General features: G+C 41.4%; 1 protein-coding gene across 1 annotated transcript; it reads right to left on the reverse strand.

Moving 5' to 3' along the window:
* Positions 1-748: 748 nt before the first annotated feature.
* angpt4 (angiopoietin 4) lies at positions 749-25,958 on the reverse strand. The gene is made up of 9 exons (XM_031567946.2): positions 24,967-25,958; positions 9,743-9,898; positions 8,535-8,656; positions 7,115-7,362; positions 5,229-5,341; positions 4,672-4,773; positions 3,907-4,073; positions 3,581-3,711; positions 749-2,278 (listed from the first exon to the last, which is right to left on the reverse strand). The coding sequence occupies exons 1-9, from the start codon at positions 25,324-25,326 to the stop codon at positions 2,118-2,120; spliced, it is 1,560 nt and encodes a 519-aa protein (XP_031423806.1). The 5' UTR covers positions 25,327-25,958; the 3' UTR covers positions 749-2,117.
* Between the last annotated feature and the right edge of the window lie 86 nt (positions 25,959-26,044).

Below are 26,044 nucleotides of genomic sequence, written 5' to 3' on the forward strand. Positions count from 1 at the left end.
AGTGTCAATAGTGACTCTTCAAGTGAAAAATAGCCTTTTAATGGGACAGGCCATTTGCTGGTGACGCTAATGGTAATGAAATGACTTGTTCTTTGTCAATGCCCTTTGTTACGTTATCAAATACATGCTGGGAAAAAAAGTAAATAAAATGAGACAACCACAGCTGTGGACAGATGTAATCACTGCTGTGTAAGTATTTCCATATGAGTGTTATCCCGTCAATCGACACACTTTGGAAACACGTCATTTAGACTTGCAGTATTGTCCAAGTTCATTACTGAGTCCAACAGTGGAAGCCTCAGCCAAAAAGGACTCAATCATGAGATGCATCACACATGTCTTATTAACGACCCAGATTTCGTCATAAATTGATCTGGATGGGGCTCTTACCGAGGGGCTCGTAATGGACGATTTCACACATTTACTAGGACAAGTACTTTTGAGATCAAATAGATACGGGCAGTAAACATGTAAAGGGTGATGGACATTTGAACTGAAATCTGATACTACAATAAACATTTTACTGAGATGGGGAATGTGTTGTGTTCATGTACCAGAACATTTTAGATTTGAGACATTTTTTCAACAACAGAAGGAGTTGTGTTTTTCTTGGCCTTGAGAGAAGAATTTGCTGGATGTCGATGGAGGAGTGGATTGTTATTGAGTCATGGACTGATGTGCCTACAAGGCTCTTAAATAAATCATAACTAGATGTTCATAAATATACAAAATTGTCTGCCAAAAACTGTTTAAAGGAAAGTTACTTTTAATTCTGTTTTACTGGTAGCTGTTATAAGAATTTCATGTACAAATTATGTCTAAATACGTGAGTAAACAACAGGTGTAGGTCTGTCTGTGGGTCTCCTCATACTGACAGTGAGTATATTGTGTATATCGGTGATGTTTCTTAAAGGGTCAGTATCTAAAAAGCAGGTCTTTATTACAGCAATTCCCTTTCGCAATCATATTGAGGAAATGCGTACATGAACATAGGCACAAAGACAAAGTGACACAAGGCAACAGTTGTGTATAACGGTGGCATACTGTGTCTAGGTATAATTTGGCTACAAACTCTCTCAACTCCAACTACACATTGTACAGCTAGAGTGAAAGGACATTTCTATACCTCTTAAAGTGCGTTTTCCCAAAAGGTAAGATAATGTTTGAGGAAACAGATAATGCTTGAGCAAAGATAATGAAGAGCCACCATAACATTTGATGGTTGGTGTGGAGAATGATAATCCTTCATACCAATGAAGTCAAACCTTTTTTCCAAGGAGTACAAAATGTCACACAAAGAGTCTTTGTCTCTCTCTTTCTGCCTCTGTTGTCATGCCTTTTCACTCTTCCCCACATGTGAGCATACATTTACCGTAACATCCTGCAATCCAGTTTAAGTTGAAGTAGAAAACTAGGTCTGCTCTTGACAAGTAATAATAAAACATATAAAAATAGAATGTTATCAAAGAGTTAAAGGGATTTTTTAGTTCATCACATTTCGTTCGCTCTACACATCTCAAGTGCAGTTCTAGTGGATTCCAGGAAATCAACTCTGTCCTCTCTGAGTTTCTCTTCTCCTGTCTCTTGAGCAGCACACTGATATTCATCTCCAGTGGGCCCTGTGGCCTGTGAGGGGCTCTGCCACATTTTCCCCTCACATTCATTTGACGCTGTCTTGACAACGATGACTGCTGACAGCGCTGAGGCAATGACAGAAGGATGGAGAGCTGTCAAGGCAATCTGTTGACACGGCGGGGCACATGGTGTGAGAACTGATGAGGCCGGTGGGGGGGCAGAGGGGGAATGGGGATGGGGATGTGGTGGGGGATCTGGGCTGTCGATGGGTAGATTGGCCTGGCTTGTCTGGGTGTTGGGAAGCAGCCAAAGGATGAAGCCTTTGTCAGTCTTCGCCTCGACCACTGTCTCCAGCTCTAGTTACAGCAAATCAGCTCCAAGCATTCAGCGACTGATTGATTGTTTAAGATTTAAGACGCTGATTTACAAATGTTTGCTTCGGGCTCGTCACGCTTGTAGGAGAATCCTGTGAAAATGTTCCTGGGGGTGGAGGGCCAGCGAGGGGGGCGCCCGCCCGCCTGCCTCCTCTGTGGGAGTCCCGCTCAGAAGTTGTATGGTCGGATCATCATGGCCGTAGAGCGCAGGGAGTAGCTGGGCCCTCGAAAGTGGTGCCACTTGATGCCGTTGAGCTTTCGGATGTTGTGGCCGACGGCGTAGTAGATGCCGTTGAGGTTGGAGAAGCCGCAGGCGTCGAACCACCAGCCTGCGGAGCGAGGGGAAAGTGCAGTGAAGGTGTAAGTGTTATGTCTGTCAGGGAAGAAAAACCTGGAAGAGCAATTACAGTGAAACCTACACCTCCAAGTGGCACGTCTGACACTTCGCTCAGACAGCTCATCCTGTTTATACACCAGGATTGGAACATATTTTCTATTCACCCCCGTGCAGATTTCTGTGTTTTGAAAAGGTACTGCAGAGCAAAAAGGTACTGATTTGATTTCAAAGCAAACTGAAAATCTCAGGAACCAGGTTTTCAATCTCTCTCAGCGTGTGCAGAGAGACACTGCAGATTCAACTCTGATTAATTCAATATCACCTCACTCAACGGGTGTTTAGCTTGGACGAGACGTGTCAAGTGGTTCCTCCCATAAGTGGTTTGATTATGAATTACAGTGCAAACAACAGGGGATCTTAAAAGCTTCCAGCTGGGCTGGGGCAATTAACTCAAACAACATTCAAAATCAATCAAGAAACACAGTATTAAAAAGCTATTTGTCTTGGAGTTCATGCAATGTGCAAGATCTCCCTGCCTGCTATGATTGAGAGGCGCACTGTGCGAATATAGCAAACTTGGAAATCCAATGTGTTTTAAAGAGTTTGGTGCTGTCTCCAATTCTGAGCCTTGAGTCAAAAGTCATTGATTTAAAATAGGGGTCGCATGATATACCAGTATTGACGATAGCCGTGATATTTAAAAAATGTAAATATTGATATCATGTAAATAATACACATATGATAATATTTTTAAATCATCCAGTGCCAGTAACTATCTTCATTTTTGCATTTGTATACTACACTTGTATTTTGAGTGTAATTCATTTGCCAAAGAAAAAGAGACACACAATAAACAAAAGTAAAGATGAATTTGACTGATAGTATTTGTTGTTAGTATTTTGTTAGATATATAGATATTCCGATAATATAGTAATCGTGAATTCTTGGCGGTGAAAATCTGACAACGTGCCAGCCCTAATTTGAAGGACCAGTGCAGGAAGAGGAGCAGCGAAGTTGATAAGAGGAATTACAACACATCTTTCATTCATCATAAAGTTTATTCAGTTAGACCAGTCTAACAGGGGCAGAAACTGAGATGGACATTATAAATGATACTGTGCCACTGCAGAATGTGAAAGTCCCCATGGTTCAACAAATTCGGCAGGCTTGATTTGAGGAACCACATGCTGATATATGACATGATATGATATGATATGAGATATTATGTTTTCTTATGTTATGTTATAATAAATTATATTATATATAAACCTGCATAGAGAAATTCCATACATACCGCCCGTGAGCATGAGTGCACACTTGCAGAGGCAGTTGTCGTTGTCTTTGTCTCGGGTGCTGAAGGCAGTGCCATGGGACACCAGGCTGCTCTGCTGCCCTGCAGTGCCACTGTAGCCTCTCAGAAACAGTCTGCGTGGGATAGGGAATATCAGAAATCAATGACTAGTTTGTCAACACTGTAAAAGGCTGGCAGCAGTAATGCTCCAGTTCAGTAGTTGTTTGTGCAGATTTGAATAATAAACAGATCCATTTCAATGGATGTTAGTACAATGGTTGCCACCACAAACTAAAACAAAATGTAACTAAAACACTATGTAGAAGCACCTGTACTGTTGTTTTTCGCTGGCCAGCTGGAATCGGTCATAAAGAGCATAATGTGCGTGTCCCTCCCAGTCCTTCAGTTCCACTCGGAGAGAATACTGTGTCTGGCTGGTCATCTGGTGCATGGCTTCGTTGCCCAGCCAGTGTTCCAGAGCTGGGTCACCAAAACCCTGAGAAAGAAACCGGTTGCCATGGCAACTTTCATTTTATGTGGCTTTAGGCTTTCATTTTGTGTGACACAAAACACAATACTTTTTTTTTTAAATTCACCTCTTTATTTTTATAAATGAAATTGTTTAAGAGAGCCTTGTTTGTGGCACTCTAACATTTAAAAATAAATAAATATATAAACAAACATGCAGTGTTTATTTTCCACAGCTTCTCAAATAGAGAACTGGATCTCAAAAAGCTTTCTGGAAAAAAATGAACCAACATTGGGGATGTAGCCAAGCTGTCGGACACGGTTGCTCTCTCCGTGTCTCATTCTACAGTTCATGATTTGTGAGCTTATGTCATCTGAATCTACCCACTCTCTTCATCAAAACTTCCACTGAAGAAGTAGGAAAACATCTGCTAATTTGTCTTCTCTAAGTGCTTTTTGAGTTATTCCACAGACCAAATAGAGGCCTTAAGTCTTCGATGATAGGATGGGAAAACTGTTACAGCCATACGTAAAGTGCAGATGTTGAATCAAGATAAGCCATGTTTCGAAAGATCGTTATCACTGTGCAAAGGGTACTTGTTGAGCAGTCAGGGGGGAATAGTTACCATTTTATAGTCTTCCCACCCTCTCTGGAAATCAGTGCTACCGTCGCTCCTACGCTGAATCAACGTCCATCCTCCGCCACTTGTCTCCATATCACAGAACACCTTCAAAAGAAATGTAAACAAACATGATTATGGCTTAAGGTTCACATACAATGAATGTTCAATTCAATATTCCAACAACACTGTTGCTAGAATATAGTAAAGACATTGGGTTCATGACATAGTGTGCACACAGTGAGTGTGAAAATATAATTCCATTCAGGTCTACTGAAAAAGGGTCCCAGATGGGCGGCTGGAAAAGTTTGTAAATAGATCAGCATGAACATTATTAGATTTTGCAATTATTGAGCAGAATTCCTACATGCAGGACAACTTCAAAAACCAATTAAATGATCAAAGACTGCATTGAAAGTGAGTACAAATATGATTTACTGTTTGTTCTATGTAGATAAAATGCATTTTAGTCTGACTCAAATACATTTAACATCTCAACCATTGATTTCGACATCAACCTGCAGGGAAAACAGTGAAAAACAAATGAACTTCATAACTTTTACCTTGGTTGGTGCTGTCATGTTGCCAATGTAAACGTAATAGACACCGCTGATGTTGTGGCCTGCATTAAAGGCCTGTGAACAGTCTTGAAACTTCTGCTCTTTCAGCTTTGACCCTGACCACAAACACACACATCCCAAATACTTTAGCCACGTTTCACAATCTCATCCAGGAATGGTAGCAATATATCAGAGGAGATGGAAAATGTGGAGTAGAATTTCCACAAACTGCAATGCACATTATTGTTCAGGCCTTAAAGTGTATATACATAAAAACACACACTGAATGAAAGTCTGTGGATAAGATGGAGTGACACTACAGTGGTAAACATGAGAATAACTGTCAAAGTAGCTACATTTGATTAAATACATTATTTTTGTGGTAAATTACAATTAAGTAGTAAATTACATGTAAGTAGTAAATTACATTTGATCTTTTTGCACAGGGATTTGAATTCCTGAACACTGTGCAAAATATAGCACAAGTCTACAGCAGTTTGATGTGCATTTTCAGTCATTTAGTTACCCATGCATTACACACATATCTGAGAGCAAACCACTTCTGCCCAGTAATATGGAAAATGTCACATTTACTGCTGAACAGAATTTACTTTGGTCGGGGATTAGACATTCTTATCTGAATGTGTGGCTCTGACACATGTGAAGTTAATCCAAGACTCAAATAGTGCCAAAGAAATCACTGGGAAGACTGTTGCCATAGTCCGTCATTTTACTCCGTCTCTAAACATCTTGGATGAAATGACCAAAGGATACTTTTCCCTAAAAAAGCTGTCTTAGAATTAGAATTAGACCAGTGCCAATTTCCAAAGCAAACTGAACACAAAGTGCTTCATGGAGATTTAATCATATTTAACTTCTAATAACATACTTACGTCCTAATTTACATACTTATTAAAGTAACTAATCAAAATAATTTCTCTCTGGATTTCCTTACCTCCTTTTTACAAGATCTTTCAAGTGGTCCGGTGATTACATATGATCTATAGCCAGCAACCTTAGCTCCCTAATATAGATTGCAGCTCTCATAAACAAACATGTATTCATTTAGCTTTAATTAACTATAATGAATAATATAAGAATGATTCACTAATACCAGATACATCGCTCATACTAGATACATCACTCATACTAGATACATCACTCATACTAGATACTCGATACATCACTCATACTAGATACTGTACATCACTCATACTAGATACTGTACATCACTCATACTAGATACTGTACATCACTCATACCAGATACATCACTCATACTAGATACATCACTCATACTAGATACATCACTCATACTAGATACTGTACATCACTCATACTAGATACATCACTCATACTAGATACTGTACATCACTCATACTAGATACATCACTCATACTAGATACATCACTCATACTAGATACTGTACATCACTCATACTAGATACTGTACATCACTCATACTAGATACTGTACATCACTCATACCAGATACATCACTCATACTAGATACATCACTCATACTAGATACATCACTCATACTAGATACTGTACATCACTCATACTAGATACATCACTCATACCAGATACATCACTCATACTAGATACATCACTCATACTAGATACATCACTCATACCAGATACATCACTCATACTAGATACTGTACATCACTCATACTAGATACTGTACATCACTCATACCAGATACATCACTCATACTAGATACATCACTCATACTAGATACTGTACATCACTCATACTAGATACATCACTCATACTAGATACTGTACATCACTCATACTAGATACTGTACATCACTCATACTAGATACATCACTCATACTAGATACATCACTCATAACAGTGTTAGTGGTTAAAAGGGCACATGGTCACCTGGGCGGTGGGTAGTGGAGCCCCCAGAGACAAGGCCGATGAGTGTGTGCACAGAGGTCATGAGCTGCTGCTGCTGCCTCTGCAGGGCCGAGTTGTTGGAGCTGGCGGCCCGCAGCTGCCTCTCCAAGGCCTCGATGGCCTCCATCTGCCTCCGCACCACCTCCTGGAGCCGCTGCTTCCCCTCCCGCATGTCCTCAAGCTCCGTCCGCTGCTGGGACTCCAGCACTCGCACCTTATTCTCCAGCCGGCTGATGAGCAAATCAAACAGGTGATCATGAAGCACGGACATATACTGCATCTTAGTAACCTGAAAAGGTAAAGAAGTACGCCGTGAGGTACGGAAATTCCTCATGAAAGTGTGAATATTTGCGTAAAAATGACTGAAATTCATGACTCGGATCAAGAGACAATTTCAATGTCAGACACATTTGTGGCTACTAAATCAAATCTAAACCAGATAGATTGGGGGGGGGGGGGGGGTACATGAAGCTGTGAATATGATAAAATTGTTGTTCAACAGAATGATCACTGTATACGTATTGGGATCTGTATGGTAATGCATGTGTAAATGCAGAAAGATACCTGTATAATGTATCACATTAATTAAAGATGATGACAAGCATCATGTGGTGCAATAATGCATTTACTTTCACTTCATTTTCAATGTTACTGGCATATTCATTTCCTCCCCACTATTTCAACAAATATACTCAACCAGGGAGACTGCTAGTCTGGGCCTACATAGTCTGCTTATCAGCCTTCACTGTAACCCAGCAAAATGGCCTTTGTAGTTGGAAGTACTACAGAAGTTAAAGTTCAGGGTGGCTGATCAGAGAACATTTCTGGGAGCATGGGAATAGTGTGGACTGACGACTTTCACTGCTCCCTGGATTTCTGCTGCTGATTGCGCACTAAATGCAAGTGCACTTGAAATGGTGATGAAGGACTAAGAGTGCTTGAATCCCCAATGGAGCTGCTTTTCGAGGTGATGCAGTGGCCCATTATATTTGTCTATGAGACCTCATGTAGACTGCAGTGTAACCAAAACAAGAGCACAAAACAAGTCTCAGCTGTGGACCAAACCTTTGCAAAACATAAATTACATCAGTCTATCTGTTTAATCTAGAAATAACTAACTCAAACTTTTATGGGAAATCTACAAGTTGTGCTTCACAGTGGAGAATATGGACTTGCCCAAGGTCTAGTCAACGATTACTGCTTGTGCTGCAGTTATTTAGCATTACAAACAAACAATTACAGGAACAATTATTTCCCGCAACAGAGGCTCCCTCCAAGTGGGTGCTATCCAAATTCTTCAGATGTCATAGCACAGTGATTTATTCTTTAGCTTTTTCCAACAAAATAATAGGCTGTAAAAGTTTATTTTCCCTGTCAATTAAAAGAAGAATTATTCTGGTACCTGTTTTTGTCTTGAAGTTTATTAATCTCTGAAGTCTGCATCAAAAGCTCCTTCTCAAGTTTGTTTGTAGACAATGAGTTTTCCAATAACTGAATTTCAATTCGAGATGTGTGATTCATGACCTACAGAGATTTGAAGACATAAGAAGATCAAAATAGTGCCATAGCACTGAATATATATTACATTACAAGTGCATTCATGAAAGTTTGTGGATTTAAATGGATATGTGGATATGAATATGGATGCTCAGATTAATTGGCCAATGTTCAAGAAACCAGAAAATGCAATTACTGATGATTTAGGTCAGCACATTATACATTACCGGTACATGTTTTACATATCTCACTTCAAAAGCACTTTCCGTTTCCGTTTTGCCATTTGCTTCAGTAGAGCTACACCAAACATGCTGTCAGCACTTTTCATAATATATACATGTTTAATTTTGTGCAAATGTGATGATCAAATTCATGCCTCCAATCCATCCTGGGGTGCGTTTCCCTGTCATAGAGTCCCTTAGCAGTTTTATGATGATTCAAAAGGCATGCGTTACTTGTTGTTTGTTTGTTTGTTTGTTTGTTTTGTGTTTCCCGAACCATCTCTTAAGAGTTCCTCAAAGAGAAACCTTCCTATGTTTACCTCAAGAGGCTGAATTCATCTTTTTGGAATCAATTACTGTCATTCACGTAGGTTTGAGCATGTGAGATGTGTATGATGGGCACGAGTCAGATTGGAGTGCAGGTGATCATTATTAGAAAGAACATCGACAAGGAATACTAGAGATATTAGAGAAGGTAAGGATGCTCTAGGAAACACCTTGAAACATTAAGGTTCATGTTAATGTGTAACTTATGGATGACGTATGGTAGCGTTAAGGAGGCTTTTGGAAACGTGCCACTGGTTTGAATCAAGACTGTGGTGGTGAACATGGGTGATGAAATTGACCATGATGTCAACTATGATAGCAATTTTCAACAGTGTCTCTCTAGTCTAATCTAGTGTGTGTGGCAGAATGTGAATAATTGTCATTGTATTCTTGCATGGGGAAACAGTCTTATATAACTTTATACCTGGCTTGTAAACATTTCAATGCAAATATAAACATATGCATAGTGGATTGAAGCAACACACATATTTCCAGTCGAAGTGGAAGAAGTCTAAACAACCCAGTCAATTTGGAAAAGAACAAAAAACGTATTAGTCTACATTACCTTTGCCTCTACAACATTCAGCTTCAGAGTTTGCTCTGCAGTCTTGGTCAGCAAATTGGTTCCGATTTCCAACATCGTTGCCGTTTGGTTATGGACAGCATCTGCATTGATCTGTACGGTATCTGTTTTGATGTTGTCCTGAATATAATTTTCTAGCTGGTGATAAGAAGAAAAGAAAAATGAGAGGAATTAGTCAATGTGATGAAAAATTTGGAACGTGTGTGTGTGTGTGATACATGCAAGTCAGCATGAAAATGTTCATCAAAGCCTGATGGTTTTTCAGTGTTCCTGTCAGATGTCTGTTACTTGTGCTCTGGGCACATCAACCACTCTCTGTCCATCTGGTATTTATCTACAGTATATTTAAAATGACCCTCTTAATGTTTTGCACTTATATAAATACATTCATATTGTGGTTGCACTGGCAAATGTCAAATTCTGGCTTGCTTTTTTGAGCTTCATGTTGTGTTGAGGAAGAACGAGGCTGTGGAGTGAGGTCCCCATCACAGAGCCTGGGTCACCTGTGGCCTAGAAGTAAGAGAGGCGGGCTTGGGACTTAAAGGTTCCCTAGACCGGCAGGGGAAAATGTGAGCGGGCGAGTGAATGAACAGCGTTTCTCCCCCTCCCTCAACATCCACGATTGAAGTGCACTTGAGTAAGGCACCGAACCCCCAACCGCGGCTGCCTAGTGCTCCGGGTGTGTGTGTGCTCACTGCTCACGGAGGGGTTAAATGCAGAGGTCAAATTCCTGTGTGTGTAAATATACTGGCCAATAAAGTAATTCTAAAACCCTTTGTCAGTTGTTCCATTTGAAACCACTTCATTACAAAATATACTCTTCCCAATTAGTGTAGGTGCTCATTGGCTGCTGCAGCTGACTGATTTAAGAGAAAGAAACTTCCGCCATTCATGAGCATTTCTCAAGCTTTGGATGGAGAGATGTCACAGGGCTGCGCTCTAGTATGCAAAGCATGGGGGTTGGCACAATTTCAGCTTCAGCTCCATAACTTTAAACTCAGAAAGCTGCTTTTTCAGCAACATCACCTTGCTGATACGTAATTTTTTTGACGGGTCCAGGCAGAAAATTGCTCCAGCATTTTCAGATATGTCGACATGTTGGAAATCATTTGTTTGTTATTACACATGAGCTTGTTCCTTTCCTGAGTGACCTTCTGTCCTTGGGAATCAATCTGGTGTCAGCCAAGGTGCAACGCGGTGACCCGGCAGCTCCTTGTGTACTCTATATTCGGCGAAAGTAAATATGCCATCCTCAGGATATGAAAACACACAGAGAGGGGACTAGCAGCAGATAAATTTATCACAATTGAAATAAACAGAAGACTCCTGGGGGACTTCTGCCCTCCTGATGTGGTTAGTAGAGAGTTAGAGCAACATCCATCTGAAGTAGAGCGCACGCATTAGCTTTACCGTGCCTCCAGATGTTATTCAAATCCAATAGCATTAGCGCTCTGTATGGAGCACTATTTAAAGTCTTTTCCCTCATGTCACAGAATTGTCAAGCTGGCTGATGGTTGGCTTGTAAAAATTAATAATCACAAACAAGACACAACAAGAAAAAAAGGTTGGCTCCCTCCAGCCATTGTACGCCTTGACCAGTTAATTGACCCTAGCTTCCTGCCTTTGGATTAAAATTACACAAGACATGCCCATATTAAGAGCTAAGGCAAGACTAAAGGGCCTGCTCCAGTGCTCCTAACTTAAAACAGATGTCTTGTTTCAGTGTGATCGCTGTGCCCCTGACAGGACGGGATATGGAGAATGAGGAATAGTGTAAATCGGACATGTGTTCGTTTAATGAGGCAGCTCTTCATGAGTCAACTCCACGGCCAATACCTGAGAGATTAGGTGCATGGGGGTCACACTTAAGTCTTGTCACCTGGTCTTTATGGGGTGTTTCAAAACAGTCCATCATGGAGGAAGTGAAGTACAGTGCATTCTAAAACGCTGTCATTCAAGTAGATGTCTCTGTTAGAAACAGCAAATCCCACCTCTCTGTTAGGTCAGCTTCGTCCAGGTGAACCTTTCTACTCCGCTTTGAACCAAACAATCTTGTACCTCTCCCAAGGCCCTGACCCAGTCCAGTCTAACTGTTTGTGCTGAAACAGCTTTAATCCCATCTCCACTGTCTCCAAAGACAGTTTTGGACATGCATGAGGTGGCTTATGGGCTCGGGTCAACACTGATTCCTACTGGGTACGTGGGATTCTTGTGTTAATCTATGCAGCTACACAGACGTACTCATTTCCTAATAATCACTAAGTGTTCCTAAATCACTCTGTAATCAGAAGGGGAACACTGTGACATTACAAACCTTGGCCTGATTGAAAAGTATGTGCAAGCCCTGTACGTTTGGTCACGTCTGTTATGCATCACGGCGCTGAGGTAAAAGTTTAGCCACTGCACGGAAACGATTAACGGCAGTTAGGATATTGATCATTCTAAGAGGTGTGTACATGCAGCACAGCAAGGCCAGCAATTTCCCTCTTGATGAAAAAACTTGCTTCAGTATGGCGTTGCAAAAAAAAATCTTTCACAGAGATAAGGCTGTGTGCACTGGCACAGGACAAACAATCACGAAAGTTGATCTTTTGTTTTTCTTCTGATTAATTGAAACCAGTCAGCCAGCTCTGATTATATCAAACAATACTTCTACTGTGCACCCAGTATTTCTACCTGCTTGGACCTTCTTGCTTGCAATGACTGGAAAAAGCCTTTTTACAGTCACTGGTTGCTTCACAGAAGACGTGCTGTAAGTGCAATGTAGGATTGTAAGGATGGGGCAAATAGGGATGTTTTAAAAACCAAGGACAAAATTAAAGGATCAAAGAGGTCAAAATAAAGAATGGCTTTTCTTGAAAATATTATTCTAAAATGCACACTGATTTGTAACTTAAACTTTGTTTATTCACCCGTCAATCTGTGCAAAGACATCTTCCTCAACTCCCACTGAAATGACAGATTGTTTTCAACTCTGTGGCTTTTAGTTTCCTTTGCTCTATATATTTCTCCAATTAATTTCAGTCAAAATGAATGGTGGCAATACTTTACTTTGAGATCTCCTTTGGTGAGAACAGGAAGAATGTTTGGCTTCAGGTCAATATTTGGTTGAGGAAGTCATGAATTCACTGGAAACAAACTAATGTGTCGATCAAACTGCCCAAACTGTAATATGTGCAATGTTTCAGGAGACCTTGTAATAAGTTTCATGGAGTGACCTTTATTTTTTTAATTTTCCTACCTGAGAAATCTAATATCACTGCTGATTACCATTGCTGAACTTGGCTCGCAGAACTTTGGGGTGACTGAAAATGGTTTCAGCACCATATATTACAACAATCACATCAAATTAATCATTGCAGTGTGGATGACTTGTAATGGAGAAATGATTTCCTCTGTTTGGGTGGTGCAGGATGCAGAGGGAGTATTTGTTTTATTACCTTCTGCACTTGGATCTGGCAGAACTGGACGAGATCCTGGAGTCAAATTCTCAGCAAAATGGAGGAGGTTTTTACAGCGGCATCTACCAGGTTTTTGCCTCTGCAAGGGCAGTCTGCTTGTCTTAGTGTCACATGCATAGCTGTGCATTTTGCGGGTGATATAAAACCTTCTGTTGACACAAACAATGAGTGTCAAGTGGGGAGTCAGTGGTCTTGCTTCAGTATGGCGTTGCACAACTTACAACCATATAAAATCATAGTTTGGCTCAAACGTATTGCAGTGCCACAAGTGTTTATCCATGAGAGATGTTCCTCCTTCAAATATTACTCAAAATTGGAAATGATAAAAAATGTCTCTATAAATATTATAGTTATTTGCGCACAGCTGTTTATAAAATGGTGCGTGTGTGTTCGCAAGGCAGCATACTTTTTACAGTGACTCACATTGTTGAGAGTGTTTCCTTTTGGCTCATATCACTCAATGAAATGCTTACTTTGAGGACTGTTTCATCCTATGTGCAAAAAAGGCATGTCTAAATTTACTTAGGTGTGGGAGTGGGAACTATGATAAGTGGGCAGGCAATTTAATTTTAGCCTTGGGTGTGAGGCTATTTGAACACAGTTGGAGCCCCCCGCCCGATAGAAAACTGGCCAAACATTGATCTGCTATGCAGGGAGAGACAGTAGAAGTCCTATAGCTCAGAGGACTGTGAGCACAAATGTTCCTGAGTCCCTCAGTGAGCCGTGTGTACAAGCATCTGCACATTGTTCTTTTTCCTGTTTCTTTACCTTCAATTAAATAATTACTTCCACTGTATGTTGTACGTCTTCCACCGAATGAGACTCTTAGTACTGTTCCCCGGAGTCCGGGGGAGGGTCAGAGAGGTTGCTAAACCCCCGCGATCGAGCCGCAACAAACATCTCACTCACCCAGGCCCAAATCAGAACCAGATGGGCAAAGTCAACAACGGGCACTGTCGACAAGCTAAAGGTCTCGTTTTATGTCCCTTCTCAGGCTAGTGTATTTATTTGTTCACTTGCCTTCCCTTGTGCTCGCTATTTCTCTGACTCGTGTCAAAAGACCAACGCAATAATGCATCAGTCTTACACATGCTTGTCTCAGCTGCCGTTTGGAGCAGCCAAGGCCCTGCACCACTGGCCTGAGACTTTTTGTTGATTTTGGGAGAAAAAAAAAGGCTATGTACAATTTCTTCTGAATTAAAAATCAATAGTGCATTTCATCACAACAGTGATGGAGATGGTTGGGTGAGAAAGGCCTAGTTTACCCTGGCACTGTGCCATTGCACTGCGAGGCTTAGTCATAGTCGGGTACCCACAGTAGAGCAAAGGAGGGGTGGATGCTATGCACGACATGCATAGGTACACTGCTTTCAGCTGTAACCCTTCCAAAAACAACACAAAAATTTGTTTTGTTTTAGTTTTGTTTTCCAGCAGGACCATACCTTGACAAACTCCAGATTGATCTGCCTGTAGTCATACATTCTGCTTGATAAATGGAACTCAACTCTTACCAAGATTAGCATGGGCAGCCATGTAAATCCTTAACAAATCTCTATTTGTGGTCAACCCTTGCCTAATGGACTATGTAGAGCTGTTTCAGATGAGCATGCTCAGTGCCCTGAGAACATCTTCCCACAGTAGCGGAGTGATCAATGCGTTCCCATAAATAACGACACAAGCACTCATCAGGGAAAAGCATACACAGCCGCCCACAAAGACCCGTCCCGCCAATTAAAACCAGTGATGGGTGCGCTATGTGAGGGCTACCTGTTGTGTCCATGCCCACCGGCCCTTTGCTTGGGCAGGAAGAGAGAGAGACAGACAGAGACAGAGAGAGAGAGAGAGAGAGCGAGAGAGAGAGAGAGAGAGAGAGAAAGAGAGGTTAGGTTGTTAGGGGCAATAAAAAGGGAATGTTGAGCCCCGTCATGGCTAAGGAACCTGGCGAGGCGCCAGAGGGTAAAAAGGGGACCCTGGGGGATTTTTTTTTTCTGTGTGTGCACAGCCTGGATCTTCTCCAGCTCACACAGAGCCACATACTCCACCAATCTCTTCCTCCCCACGCCTTGAAATCTCCACATGTTCCAGTGCCAGCTCCTTCCATCTGCTCACTCTATTGCCATGGCTACAGAGAGCTCCGGCACTTTGCAAACCAGTACAGATAACAGCTAACTTTTCTTTCTAAACATGATAAAAGAAGCAGATCTATAGGACTCATTTCAATGATAACCCGAGACCATTTGTATAAAAGAAAAACTCATTCTTATGGAAAAGACATACATCACTCTTGACTTCTGTGTGATCGTATTCCTGCAGCTCCATGTGACGCGAGCTGATATGTTATAACTAGATGATACATCTCGGATGAGGAGCTATCCCATTGAAACCATATGGTTGCAGCTGGTGGCAGTATCAGCGTGATACATTCATTTTGCGGACATGTTGTGGAAAGGTCCCTGGTGCGCGCTCGACTGGAAGTAGTCTTGTTCCTCGGAGCAGAATTCGTTAATGAGCCAAGGGCTGCTGTGGTCTTTAGAGCGTCCGCCAGCACTGTGATTATGAAGGTTATTCAGACTAAATTGCCGTTGCTGATGGCTTTATCATCTGCAAACTCCCTCTGTGTTGGGCTGCCTTCAAAGATCGCTCTACAGGACATATGGGAGGACATAAAAAACAAATACAAAATCCAGAGCATAACCCTATACTGACATAATGCATTCTGTTATTCTGTCAAATGAGACCCATACTATAGAAAGGCCTGAGAGTATGAGCTCCATGGAAACTAATATCAGTAAGAAGTAATGTATCACACTCAATAAGTGTGTTGCTGTTTTTGACAGTTTGTAGATTGTTTATAGTTGACAGTCTGACAGTTTATAGTTGTTTTGGCAAATAGCTACCTCTAAGTCAGTGTTTTTTTTTTCTGTAGCTGTTGCCATTAATTATGTTAATATTAAACCGCAAGTAGTTTTTATTTAATCTTACTCTATTGATAATTTCTGTGAAAAATTGTTTATGGTTATTCACAGTGTTGTGCACGTTCACACCTCTCATGAACTAGTTCAAAGTTCAGTTCATACAAGTAAACATGAATCGTTCACGTTCATAGTTCACCATTTAAATTCTGAACTAGTTCATAGTTCAGTTCATTTTCATTTTTTTTTTAAATTATTGCTAATTTTTCAGGAGGACATAATTTGCACAGAAAGGTGAGATTTGTACTGTCGGAAACTTTATCAGGCAGTGTATAAAAATCCCGCACATAATAATAAGGTGGATCGGATGTAGGCCTAGGCTACTCGCTGAGTCTGCGTCTCTGTTTTCGCTTTCACTTACCATTTTTATATTGACACCGAGAGCTGTTGCCTTGGAATACGTTGCTTGTTTGGTATACATGTGTGTGCGATGATTCATGGGTAATGTAGGGCGAAGTCGAGTTAGTTGGTTTAGGTATCGCAGAAATTATACGGGTACTGTTATAGAGGGGGTTCGGGAAATGTGTAATCACTGAGGGTCATCCGATTAGAATGGAAAAGAATGGAGACTTGGATATTCAGTTTGATTCTTCACTCTTTGTATTGCATTAACAACAATGAATGGGATAAATTGTAGGTGGGTGTATGTTTGTATGTGTGTGTGTGAGTGAAAGTAAAGTACAAACAGAAAATATACATTAATACACAGCCCTGTAGTAACCTACCATTTAAATAATGAATTATACAGGGAACTAAAGGTAATAATTTAACCTCTTCAGCAATGCCATGCTACTGGCTTAATCTCAGATCAACAAGGGCATGTACACTAAATGAAAGACCGCTCAAAAGTTAGCATAGGTAAACCCTGTAACACTCATATTTGTACATTAGCAGCTTATGCTAAGCGAGTTCACGAACAGTGCATCATGCTAGATTAATTAAGTGACAGTGCTCATAACAATTATGAGAAAGCTAAACTATAACAAACACATAATGACAAGGTAGGCTACAAAGTCAAACTCACGTGTACATGGACGCACACAACTTCAACAAAGTGCAACGTTCAATTATGTGAAAATATGCCCGAAGTTAACTGCTACTCCATCTAAATATGCCGTGAAGCGATATCAAAACATTGCACAGTGAGAAGTGGAGTCACATGACCAACGCAATTACCAAATATGGTCATTTACCGAAACATGGTCTGTCTGGGCCATTTAACGACAGGTACAGAGCAACGACATGGTACAAGCATTCGATTTAGACAGCGTCTTTCCTCAGTAGGCTAGAAGGAAAACATTCCGTAATGTTTTAGCTAAACCTCAGATAATATGAACGTGTTCACCGTTCAAATTCATTATTTGTCATGAAGTTGCGTTCAGTTCATCGTTCTCATAAAAATGAACGTGTTCAATGCACAACACTGGTTATTCATAATAACTCTTAATGACAAATGTTAGTTTGATGTACATACAAATGGAGAATGTGTCATGGAACTCACTAGTAAACTATTGCTTCCTGGTTCACAGGGTGTGACAAACTACCTCCTTTACATTCCCTCCATTTTGTTGTGCCAAAGGATCACATGAATACCCAGTAGATTTCTATAGTGTTACTGTTAACTTTGATTGATATATATTCCAACTCAAATGTCTTCAGCATGCCTGTTTCATGACTGATGGTCATATCATATCACTAGGAATTACTTTAGTTAATTTAGTTTGATAAACAGCACTGTATTCCCGAGGAGTTGCACAGATTTAAGTTCAGTAAAACATGTCAGTATACTGTGCTGCGAGTGGAGAACACCACACCATTTTGTGAATAGCAGTGCAACGCATTGCAGTTTTCTGTCTGGGTGCCAAAACAATGGATGTGTGTATCCTGAAGCTAAGCTGTTCATTCTCAACTATTTTGAATTCTTCACAGTGGTAGAGTTAAGAACCTGTTGCTAGAAACCCATAAAGGCTTCTAAACCCTTTATATTGTTTTAATTTCTCTTAAGTTTGCATATACCAAAGTGAGAGGTGCCATTGGTGCAAATTATTGTTGGTTTGTTTTTGATTCTGAGTGGCAAGATTACAGTTTATCTGGGTCACTTTTCTGGATGTTTTTAGTTAAAGTTCATGATGTCTCATGCTTTGTCATGGCCTTCCTATGATTGCCTTCCCATAGTATGGTGTGTGTACCATCAGAAGACTTGTGATGCCTCTGCCATGTGAACTGGTTTTATCCACTTACTTTGCACTGTAGTAGACTACATACAGGGAGTGCATACATGTATTGGGGATGCTGACATTACTGCCAAAACTATGCTTATTATAACAGTTGTTAATAATTTGGTCAACCTTTCTGAACAATGACCAATGTGGTATACACTTCTTAACAAGAAGGCATTTCCAAAAAAGATATGTGGACACTTTAAAGAGCACAGCCAGAAGAAATCAGTCTGAGGATACTGGGGACATCACTAGATGCAGGATCATGAGACACTCAATCTGCTTTGTCTGAGAGCCCCCGAAGCAGAGCACAAATGTTCGAATGAAAATCAAAAAGAAGCTTTTGTTCTTAACTTTTCATAATTGCATCGAGGTGAAAGTTGAAGACCATACTTGATTGAGCCAGATTCCTACATTAATTACCATTATCAAAGTTACAATACAGCTGGAAGTAAACCATGTTTACTTTGCAATTCAAATCTCACGGCGACCAATCTCTGGTTGACTGCTGACCCAGCGCAGAGGGAAAGTGCAGATGTAGAACGAGGGCTAAGATTCCTCTCCCAAGCAAAGATAAACAAACAACCCCTGGCTAACGGACACTGCTGGGGATAATCCCGCACAGGGACAGGGTGGAAGACAGACTACCGAGCTCAAAGCTCAAAGTGAGGCCTTCATTGCGTGCATGTTCAGATGGAGGAGCCCAGTGTGGGGAATGCACTGGTTCTCTCTTAACAAGTGGTTCCTTAGACAGAAAACAGAGTAACAGCACCTACTGCATGGACAGTGCTTTTTCTCAGTGTTTGTAATTGAGAGAGAAGGATACATTCTTGGCTTGAAAAGATCAGATTAACTGAATTTTGTGGTTGGAAAAAGTGTGATGTTGTTTTGCTTCATATTTAACATCACTATGCAGGCAGTGCTAACCTAGGGCAAGGTTATATTGGCAAGTTAGTTGTTTCCCTTACACAGGTTTCTCCAATTCTTGGACTTTGTTGGCGGCAATTACTCCAATTTGCTCATCTGTAAAAGTCAGTGGACGATGGAATATTGGCTATAATAAAGATAGAGTCCAGTCTACAGGGATTCTGCACAATGTTCTTCATCGTTTAACACACTCATCATTTAGACATAGAACCCCGTAAGGTAACTTAAAACTGTGTTTCCCATGTCCATCAATGGGACTAAACATGGAAATGGAGAGTGTTTTGTCATTATCATTATCATGTTCAGTGCCGATTTTATGGTCTTTGGTAAGATAGCATCGTTATTAGTTTGCCTCATTTTATCAGCTAGATTTGTTTTCATCAAGTTCATCTCAACAGTCTACTTCGTAGGTGTTCTTATTCAGACCATGTGTTGTGGGGTTTGATGTGACAAGGGTATATAGTCCGAGAGACAGCCTGTTCAGAAAATCACAAGCGCTGCTTCCACTGACAGGGTTGACATCTCCTAATACCTGCCCCAAACTTGGCAATGGCACCTCTCACCTCACAGTTTTCTGTATGCATCTGCCCTACTACTTTGAACTCTGTCTTTGTAAAATGTTGGATTGGTTTAAAATGTTATGCTAATTGTCCACAGCTGAATTTAGATTCAATTATCTCAGAAGTGTCTCAAGATGTATAGGCCTACAGATTAGTTATACTTATTTTTTTTATAGAAGAGAGAAACCCACTTTACTCATTAATTTATTTGCGTATTCACTAACTGAGCTATATAATATAGTACATAGCTAAGTACATTAAGTACAAGTAATGCCAAACGCTATCTTTGCCGATCTTCACTCCACAATTATTCAGGGGGATATTTGTATCCGCTTTATCCTCTAAACTGTGGAAGTCGATGTGTGCTGTATGTCTTTATTCCCTGAAACATGCAGTCCTTGATGAAATGTGTGAACAAGTTTGTACGATTGAAATTCAACCCAGTCTGTGTGTGTGCGCAGGGGCTCCCCTCTTTGCACTGGTGGAATTGTCTATTACTCCGGTGAGTGCAATAATGAACGCTTATTAAACTCTGAAGAAAGGGTGGAGTCAACAGATGATGTTTGCATGATATATGCTTTCCGTCTGAAAACAGTGCTCTCAATATTCACAGCCTTGTAAAAACAGCTATTTGAATTGAATCAATATCATGCTTTATTGCATGAATCTAATGTGCCGTTAGAGTATTTGGCAGATTTTTCCAGAAAAGGATATTCCCTGGACCTCCCCAGTTGTTATCAACTTTGTCCATTCACATTAGTAGAGGTAGATGAAGTCATGTGTTACTGCGTTAACTGCCCATGACATTTCATTTGCAAGTAGGAGAAATGATGGAAATATATTACTGGAAAATTAGCCAACCCACAAGGGTATCCACTGAATGCAGTCTGTTAGGACAGAGTGAACATTTAAAACTGTAGGCAAGTCCTGCTCTCAGCTCCTCAACACTAACCTGTTAGAGAGGCAGGAAAATACAGCATGCTTGTGAATTTAAGTACAGCTACTGTGCAAATTGCCTCAATTCACTTGGGGGTAAACTTGCTGCTGATCAGATCCTGATATGCATCTCTGACCAATCATGGAATGTCCGCGTCTCCATCAAAGGCTTGCAGCAGTGTTTGAACTTTGGCCCGCCTATCTTGAACTGGCTATAATCTGGCAAACATGAAGGAAAGAGCAGGACTTGTAGCACAAGACTGACCTCAAACAGCTGTTATTCCTTACAGAGAAACAATCTCCAATCTGCAGGCAAACCTTCTCTCTGCTCTTCATGTCTTTCATACATAAGGACCAAAGTGGTCCTCTTCGCCCAAGCCATGTTCATATAACTCATAACCCCAAATTCAAGGACATTTCCATTAGCCCAACCATAGTTGAAAGCTATGTCAGTGATAAAGGCCATACATTCCAAACCGGAACCACGTAACATTTCCATACCACATTTCAAGCCACGCTATCTTAAGCATTATTTACATTAGGTCCTGAAGAATTACTGAGACAGACTCCAGATTACATGCTTGATTAAGCACTAATCTATAGGGCATCAGATCATATTTTCATGTCTGACTGCCATAGAATGCACTTGCTCTGTGTACAGTAATTTGGATACAATACAGAAATATGATTTACTCATTAGATTCTGCACATGGTCACTTTTTGTGGAAAATGACAGTCGCTTGTTGACTGCATTGTAATTATCAGCATTGTGGTCACAATAGTCTGGTAGATGCAACCATGAATGTCACACATTCGACGACTGTGGGGTTCACACTGGCAAAAACACAGAATGAATAATAAAGTCTGATGACAAACCAGACTGCATGTAAACACAGACTGACCGCTCAGTAAATATGATCTTATCAAAACTGGGAATTGTTTTGTTTTAAGGCTGTATTACTCGGGGGGCTGAATTAGATCATTGCATTACCTTCAGTTATTAGTTGTTAGTCCATTTTCTGTACAATCCCTTTATTTGTACAGCCTTATTTTTGTTTAGCTGCAGCTTTTAGAGCGAGTCTATTCAGAGGGTCGAGACAAAGGGGCTTCTCAATTAAAGGTAATATCAGGGAGCAGAGGAACAGTCTTATCTGTATGTGGGAGGCGGTCACTGATAGCTCACTCTAATGTTGACTGATGTCAGTGGAGGCGACAAGTCAGGGTCCGCGGCCCCTGTCAGTATCACGGTCTTTGGCTTTTCAGAAACACTTCCTCAAGAATGATAAACACGAGTGAAATGTTTATTTAACAAACTGAAGCCTGATCCACTGATCTGGGCCAGTTCAGCATACTGAGGATCCATCAGCCCCCTGAGCACAACCTTAATCCAGGCCAGGGTCCTGCTGTGACACTGCCTTGCCTTCAGAATGAGAGCCTCAAAAGTTCAAAAAGGAAGTTGAAAACCCTTTTTTTTCCCTCACCGTTATTATTCTTTTTGAATCATGTCTTTTACCCGGCCTTGTGTGCATGCCATGAATAATTCCATCCCCTCCTTTCAGATGTCCTCTTGATTTTCATTTCTGTCTTTCTTTTCAACTGATTTTTTGTGCACTTGAACAGGGTGGCAAGCATCCACCTTGGTTGTGGTCCCACACCGTGCTTTCCCCCTCAACCAACAGTGGCTTCAGGTCCTGTGCCTCTCCTACTCTCACTTAGACTCACTGTTTCTCAAGATCACTTCTCCAACATACTTCTGCTCTCCCAGAAGGTTCGACTATTTATTTTGAGCTTTGGACCAGCATTCTTGACAGCAGTATGTGGCTGGCTGCGTTGATGGAGTTTTTGATGTGTTTCCCTGTAAAGATTGTTTGACTGATAAACATGTAATCCGTCAGGGTTATTGCAGAGTTTGAGGGAAGCCCATTATGAGTGCCTTTACGAGGTCATAAAAGACACTGAAAAGGCACCCAGTTCCCTGTAAAGTCCACTGCCTTTAGCCCTGTGATTCCCAGGATCCCCGCCCATCCCCACCACCAATTCCCCAGAAATCCCCAAAGATAAATGAAATGAGCAATAACCTGGAGACAGAATCCATTAACAGGGACTTCAGGGACTATTTAGTGCAGTGTTGCATTAGGAGGAACACCCCATATTAAAACAATCTGTTCAGCAGGGACTGGTATTTTGCCTTTACTTTTACAGTGCAATTATTAGAAAAACAACCACTCAAAATGTCTGAATTCCCAATTATCTGTGTTTTTTTATTGTGCATCTGTAGCTCACTGATAATGAGTGCTGATTGCTCCTGCCATTAGCCATTATTACACTTATATTTAAGCAATTGTGGGTCTTCTGATGTTGAATGCCAAGCTTGTTCAGCAATGGCATGTTAATATGTATGACCCGTGCTGGCCAAATGAGACACATACTAAAACCCACAAGTTTGACCAATTGTTATCAGAGGGCTTTCAGAATGTTGCCATAACAGTGCACAAATTCCTCTGACTCCCATCTCAGTGATGTCATTAGCATATAGACAATGATAGATACTTTATACACGTATAAAATACTTTTATATGTATATACTTTTATATGCAGTATTTAAGGACGTACATTTACACTTTTATGTCAAATATTTTAGATGATGCTTAAATCTATTGAGACAGCCTTAGTGATTTGGAAACAGAAAGCTTTCGCTCAGATAGCCTGGGACTCTGCCCCATCTCTATGGGACCACATAACTGTAAATTCTTTCATCTCTCAACATGGAAGAGTACTCCATACGTATACGAAAATAAGCAAAAAGTTCATGTGGCTTCTTATGCATTTCTCTCTCTCTCTCTCTCTCTCTCTCTCTCTCTTGTTCAGTGCTGAAGGAGTAAAAAGGCTGATCTACATTCTATGCAGCATGTGGTTTCCACTGGATATCAGGTTAAGAGCCCTCCAACACTTCAAAGAGAGAGTCCAATGCATCCTTGCCAGACAATGGCTTCATTTAGACTCAGCCATTTGGCATTAAACTAAACAGCTTCTTTAGTGCTTGTGTTTCCAGGCCTGTGGTTGGAGGATGTTTTCAGTGGATTTTACCAAAAAGCAAAAACCAGAGCACTGCATCATCCAGGTTTGGAGAGGACTCAGTTTTATGTTTCTGTCCAGTCAAATAAAGAGATGAGATTTTTGAAATACCAAAAACACCCCCTGTCCTGCTGACCGGAACACAAACGTTTAACAAGATTACCGTTGTCAAAATCTGGATCTCTGTTCCCTGAATGTTCCTCTATCTCTGTTTGACCCCTGTGAATGTGGCGCAGACGGGTCAGTCTCCTCCTTCCTGTTGAGGTGTGGCATTCTTGAGCTCTGTACTTGACCTGCTGCCTTTTATCAACGTGGGTGGCGTGCACACATGTGTGCTTACACACACACACACACACACACACACACACACACACACACACACACACACACACACACACACACACACACACACATTCACACAAGGGTGAACTCACATTCATTCACACGCGCATCCGCACAAACACACTCACACCAACTTTAAAACTGACTCGTTGCTTCAATTAAAGATGTTCAGAACAGCACAGTCAAAATAAAATGTCATTCAAATTCTACATCCAGTCCTGATACCTCATTATGAAATGGTAATGCATCGTTTGGGACTAAATACCAGTTTAATTTTGTAGTTTTTGGCATAATTATTTGACATTTTTGAATGGTGTCAAGAGCAATAGAGAGGTCATTACAGACTCACAGCCTTGCGAAATTTTATTGAATCTGTTGGCATTTTCTTCTCTCTCTCTATAAAAAAGAATATGTAACATAACAAATCTTTCACATAGACTGTTATGACAGTTCCACGACCATTTAAGTGTCTATTCCCCATCAACATTTAGCACGTGTTGGTCCTAGTTGTGCATGAAGTATTTACAACTGCTGGTAACAAGTTCATGCTCCTGATGTTGAGTGCAGTGAAAGTAGAGAATGCTGTACGCGCTAGCACTCTAAGTAAACATCAGCAGACGATTATATCAACAGCACGAAAACAGGCCACCCACACACATCACAGCATTAGTGTTTTCATAATATTACGGCCTAATGAACGAGTCCGAGTCTTACCTTTTGCAGCCACTGCGTGTTGTTGACCATGGCCATCTCCAGGTGCTGCAGCTTCTGGCTGGACCAGTCGCTCTCCACCGGCGGAGCGTCCCTCTGCACCACATTCATGCCGCCATATTGGTCCGGGGTCCCCTGGCAGCCCTCCACCTCAGGCAGGATGAAGGTGTAGCTGCACTGGCCCTGCTGGACACGGTGAAGTTTACGCCGCCTCTCTCCTCCTCCACCACCACCACCACCACCACGCCTGTGACTTCCACCTCCTCCTCCTCCGCCTCCTCCTCCTCCTCCTCCAGCAGCCATCACCACACCGGCGACCACTGTCACCACCACCAGCCCCCACTCGAGCAGCACCAGTCTCATACCGTCCACCCAGCCACCTGTCCAAGTGTGCGCTGTACGGGGAAGCACCTGTGTGTCCGTGTGTGAGTGTGTGTGTGTGTGGGGGGGTTGTAGCACTACCAGCGCCCCACTCACTCACCCCCTCACGACAATGATGCTCATGGTTCCACGGCTCGCAGGCAGAAACGAAGAGGAGATTCTCAGGTTGTTCAGGTTCCACGTTCCTTTTTTCTTTCACTGTTGATTTCTTTCTCTTTTTTTTGGATCCTCCTTGAGATTAATTGTAAGCCTTATTATTTTCACTGTCAGTATGGCTGCTCTGATTCTGAAGAGAGTAGAATGTTTCCCCCCGTAGGGTCCTGTTTCCTCTCAACTCTCCATGGCCCCCACTGCTACGTGAGAGAACAAGATGCAAGCACTGACCCCTGCAAAGCCACCAAGAGAGACACAGAGGGAGTAGAGACAGGGAGAGCTGCTCCAAATAAATCTCTCAATTCTCAATCTCTCTAGAAAAATGTCAAAAGGCAAAGGTATACAGAGAGAGAGAGAGAGAGAGAGAGAGAGAGAAAGGGCAGAGAAAAAGGAGAGAGGGGAGAGAGTGAAATGTTTCCTTGCTATCCGTCTCCAGTGGCTCGAGTTTCAGAAGTGACCACAGTGAAACTGCTCTGCCCTCTTATCTGGGGGACGGGTGGGGAGGGGGTTGAGGAGAGGAGGAGGAGGAGGAGGAGAAGCAGAGGGG

This window comes from Clupea harengus, chromosome 5, assembly GCF_900700415.2.
Source record: "Clupea harengus chromosome 5, Ch_v2.0.2, whole genome shotgun sequence".
Classification (NCBI taxonomy): Eukaryota; Metazoa; Chordata; class Actinopteri; order Clupeiformes; family Clupeidae; genus Clupea; species Clupea harengus.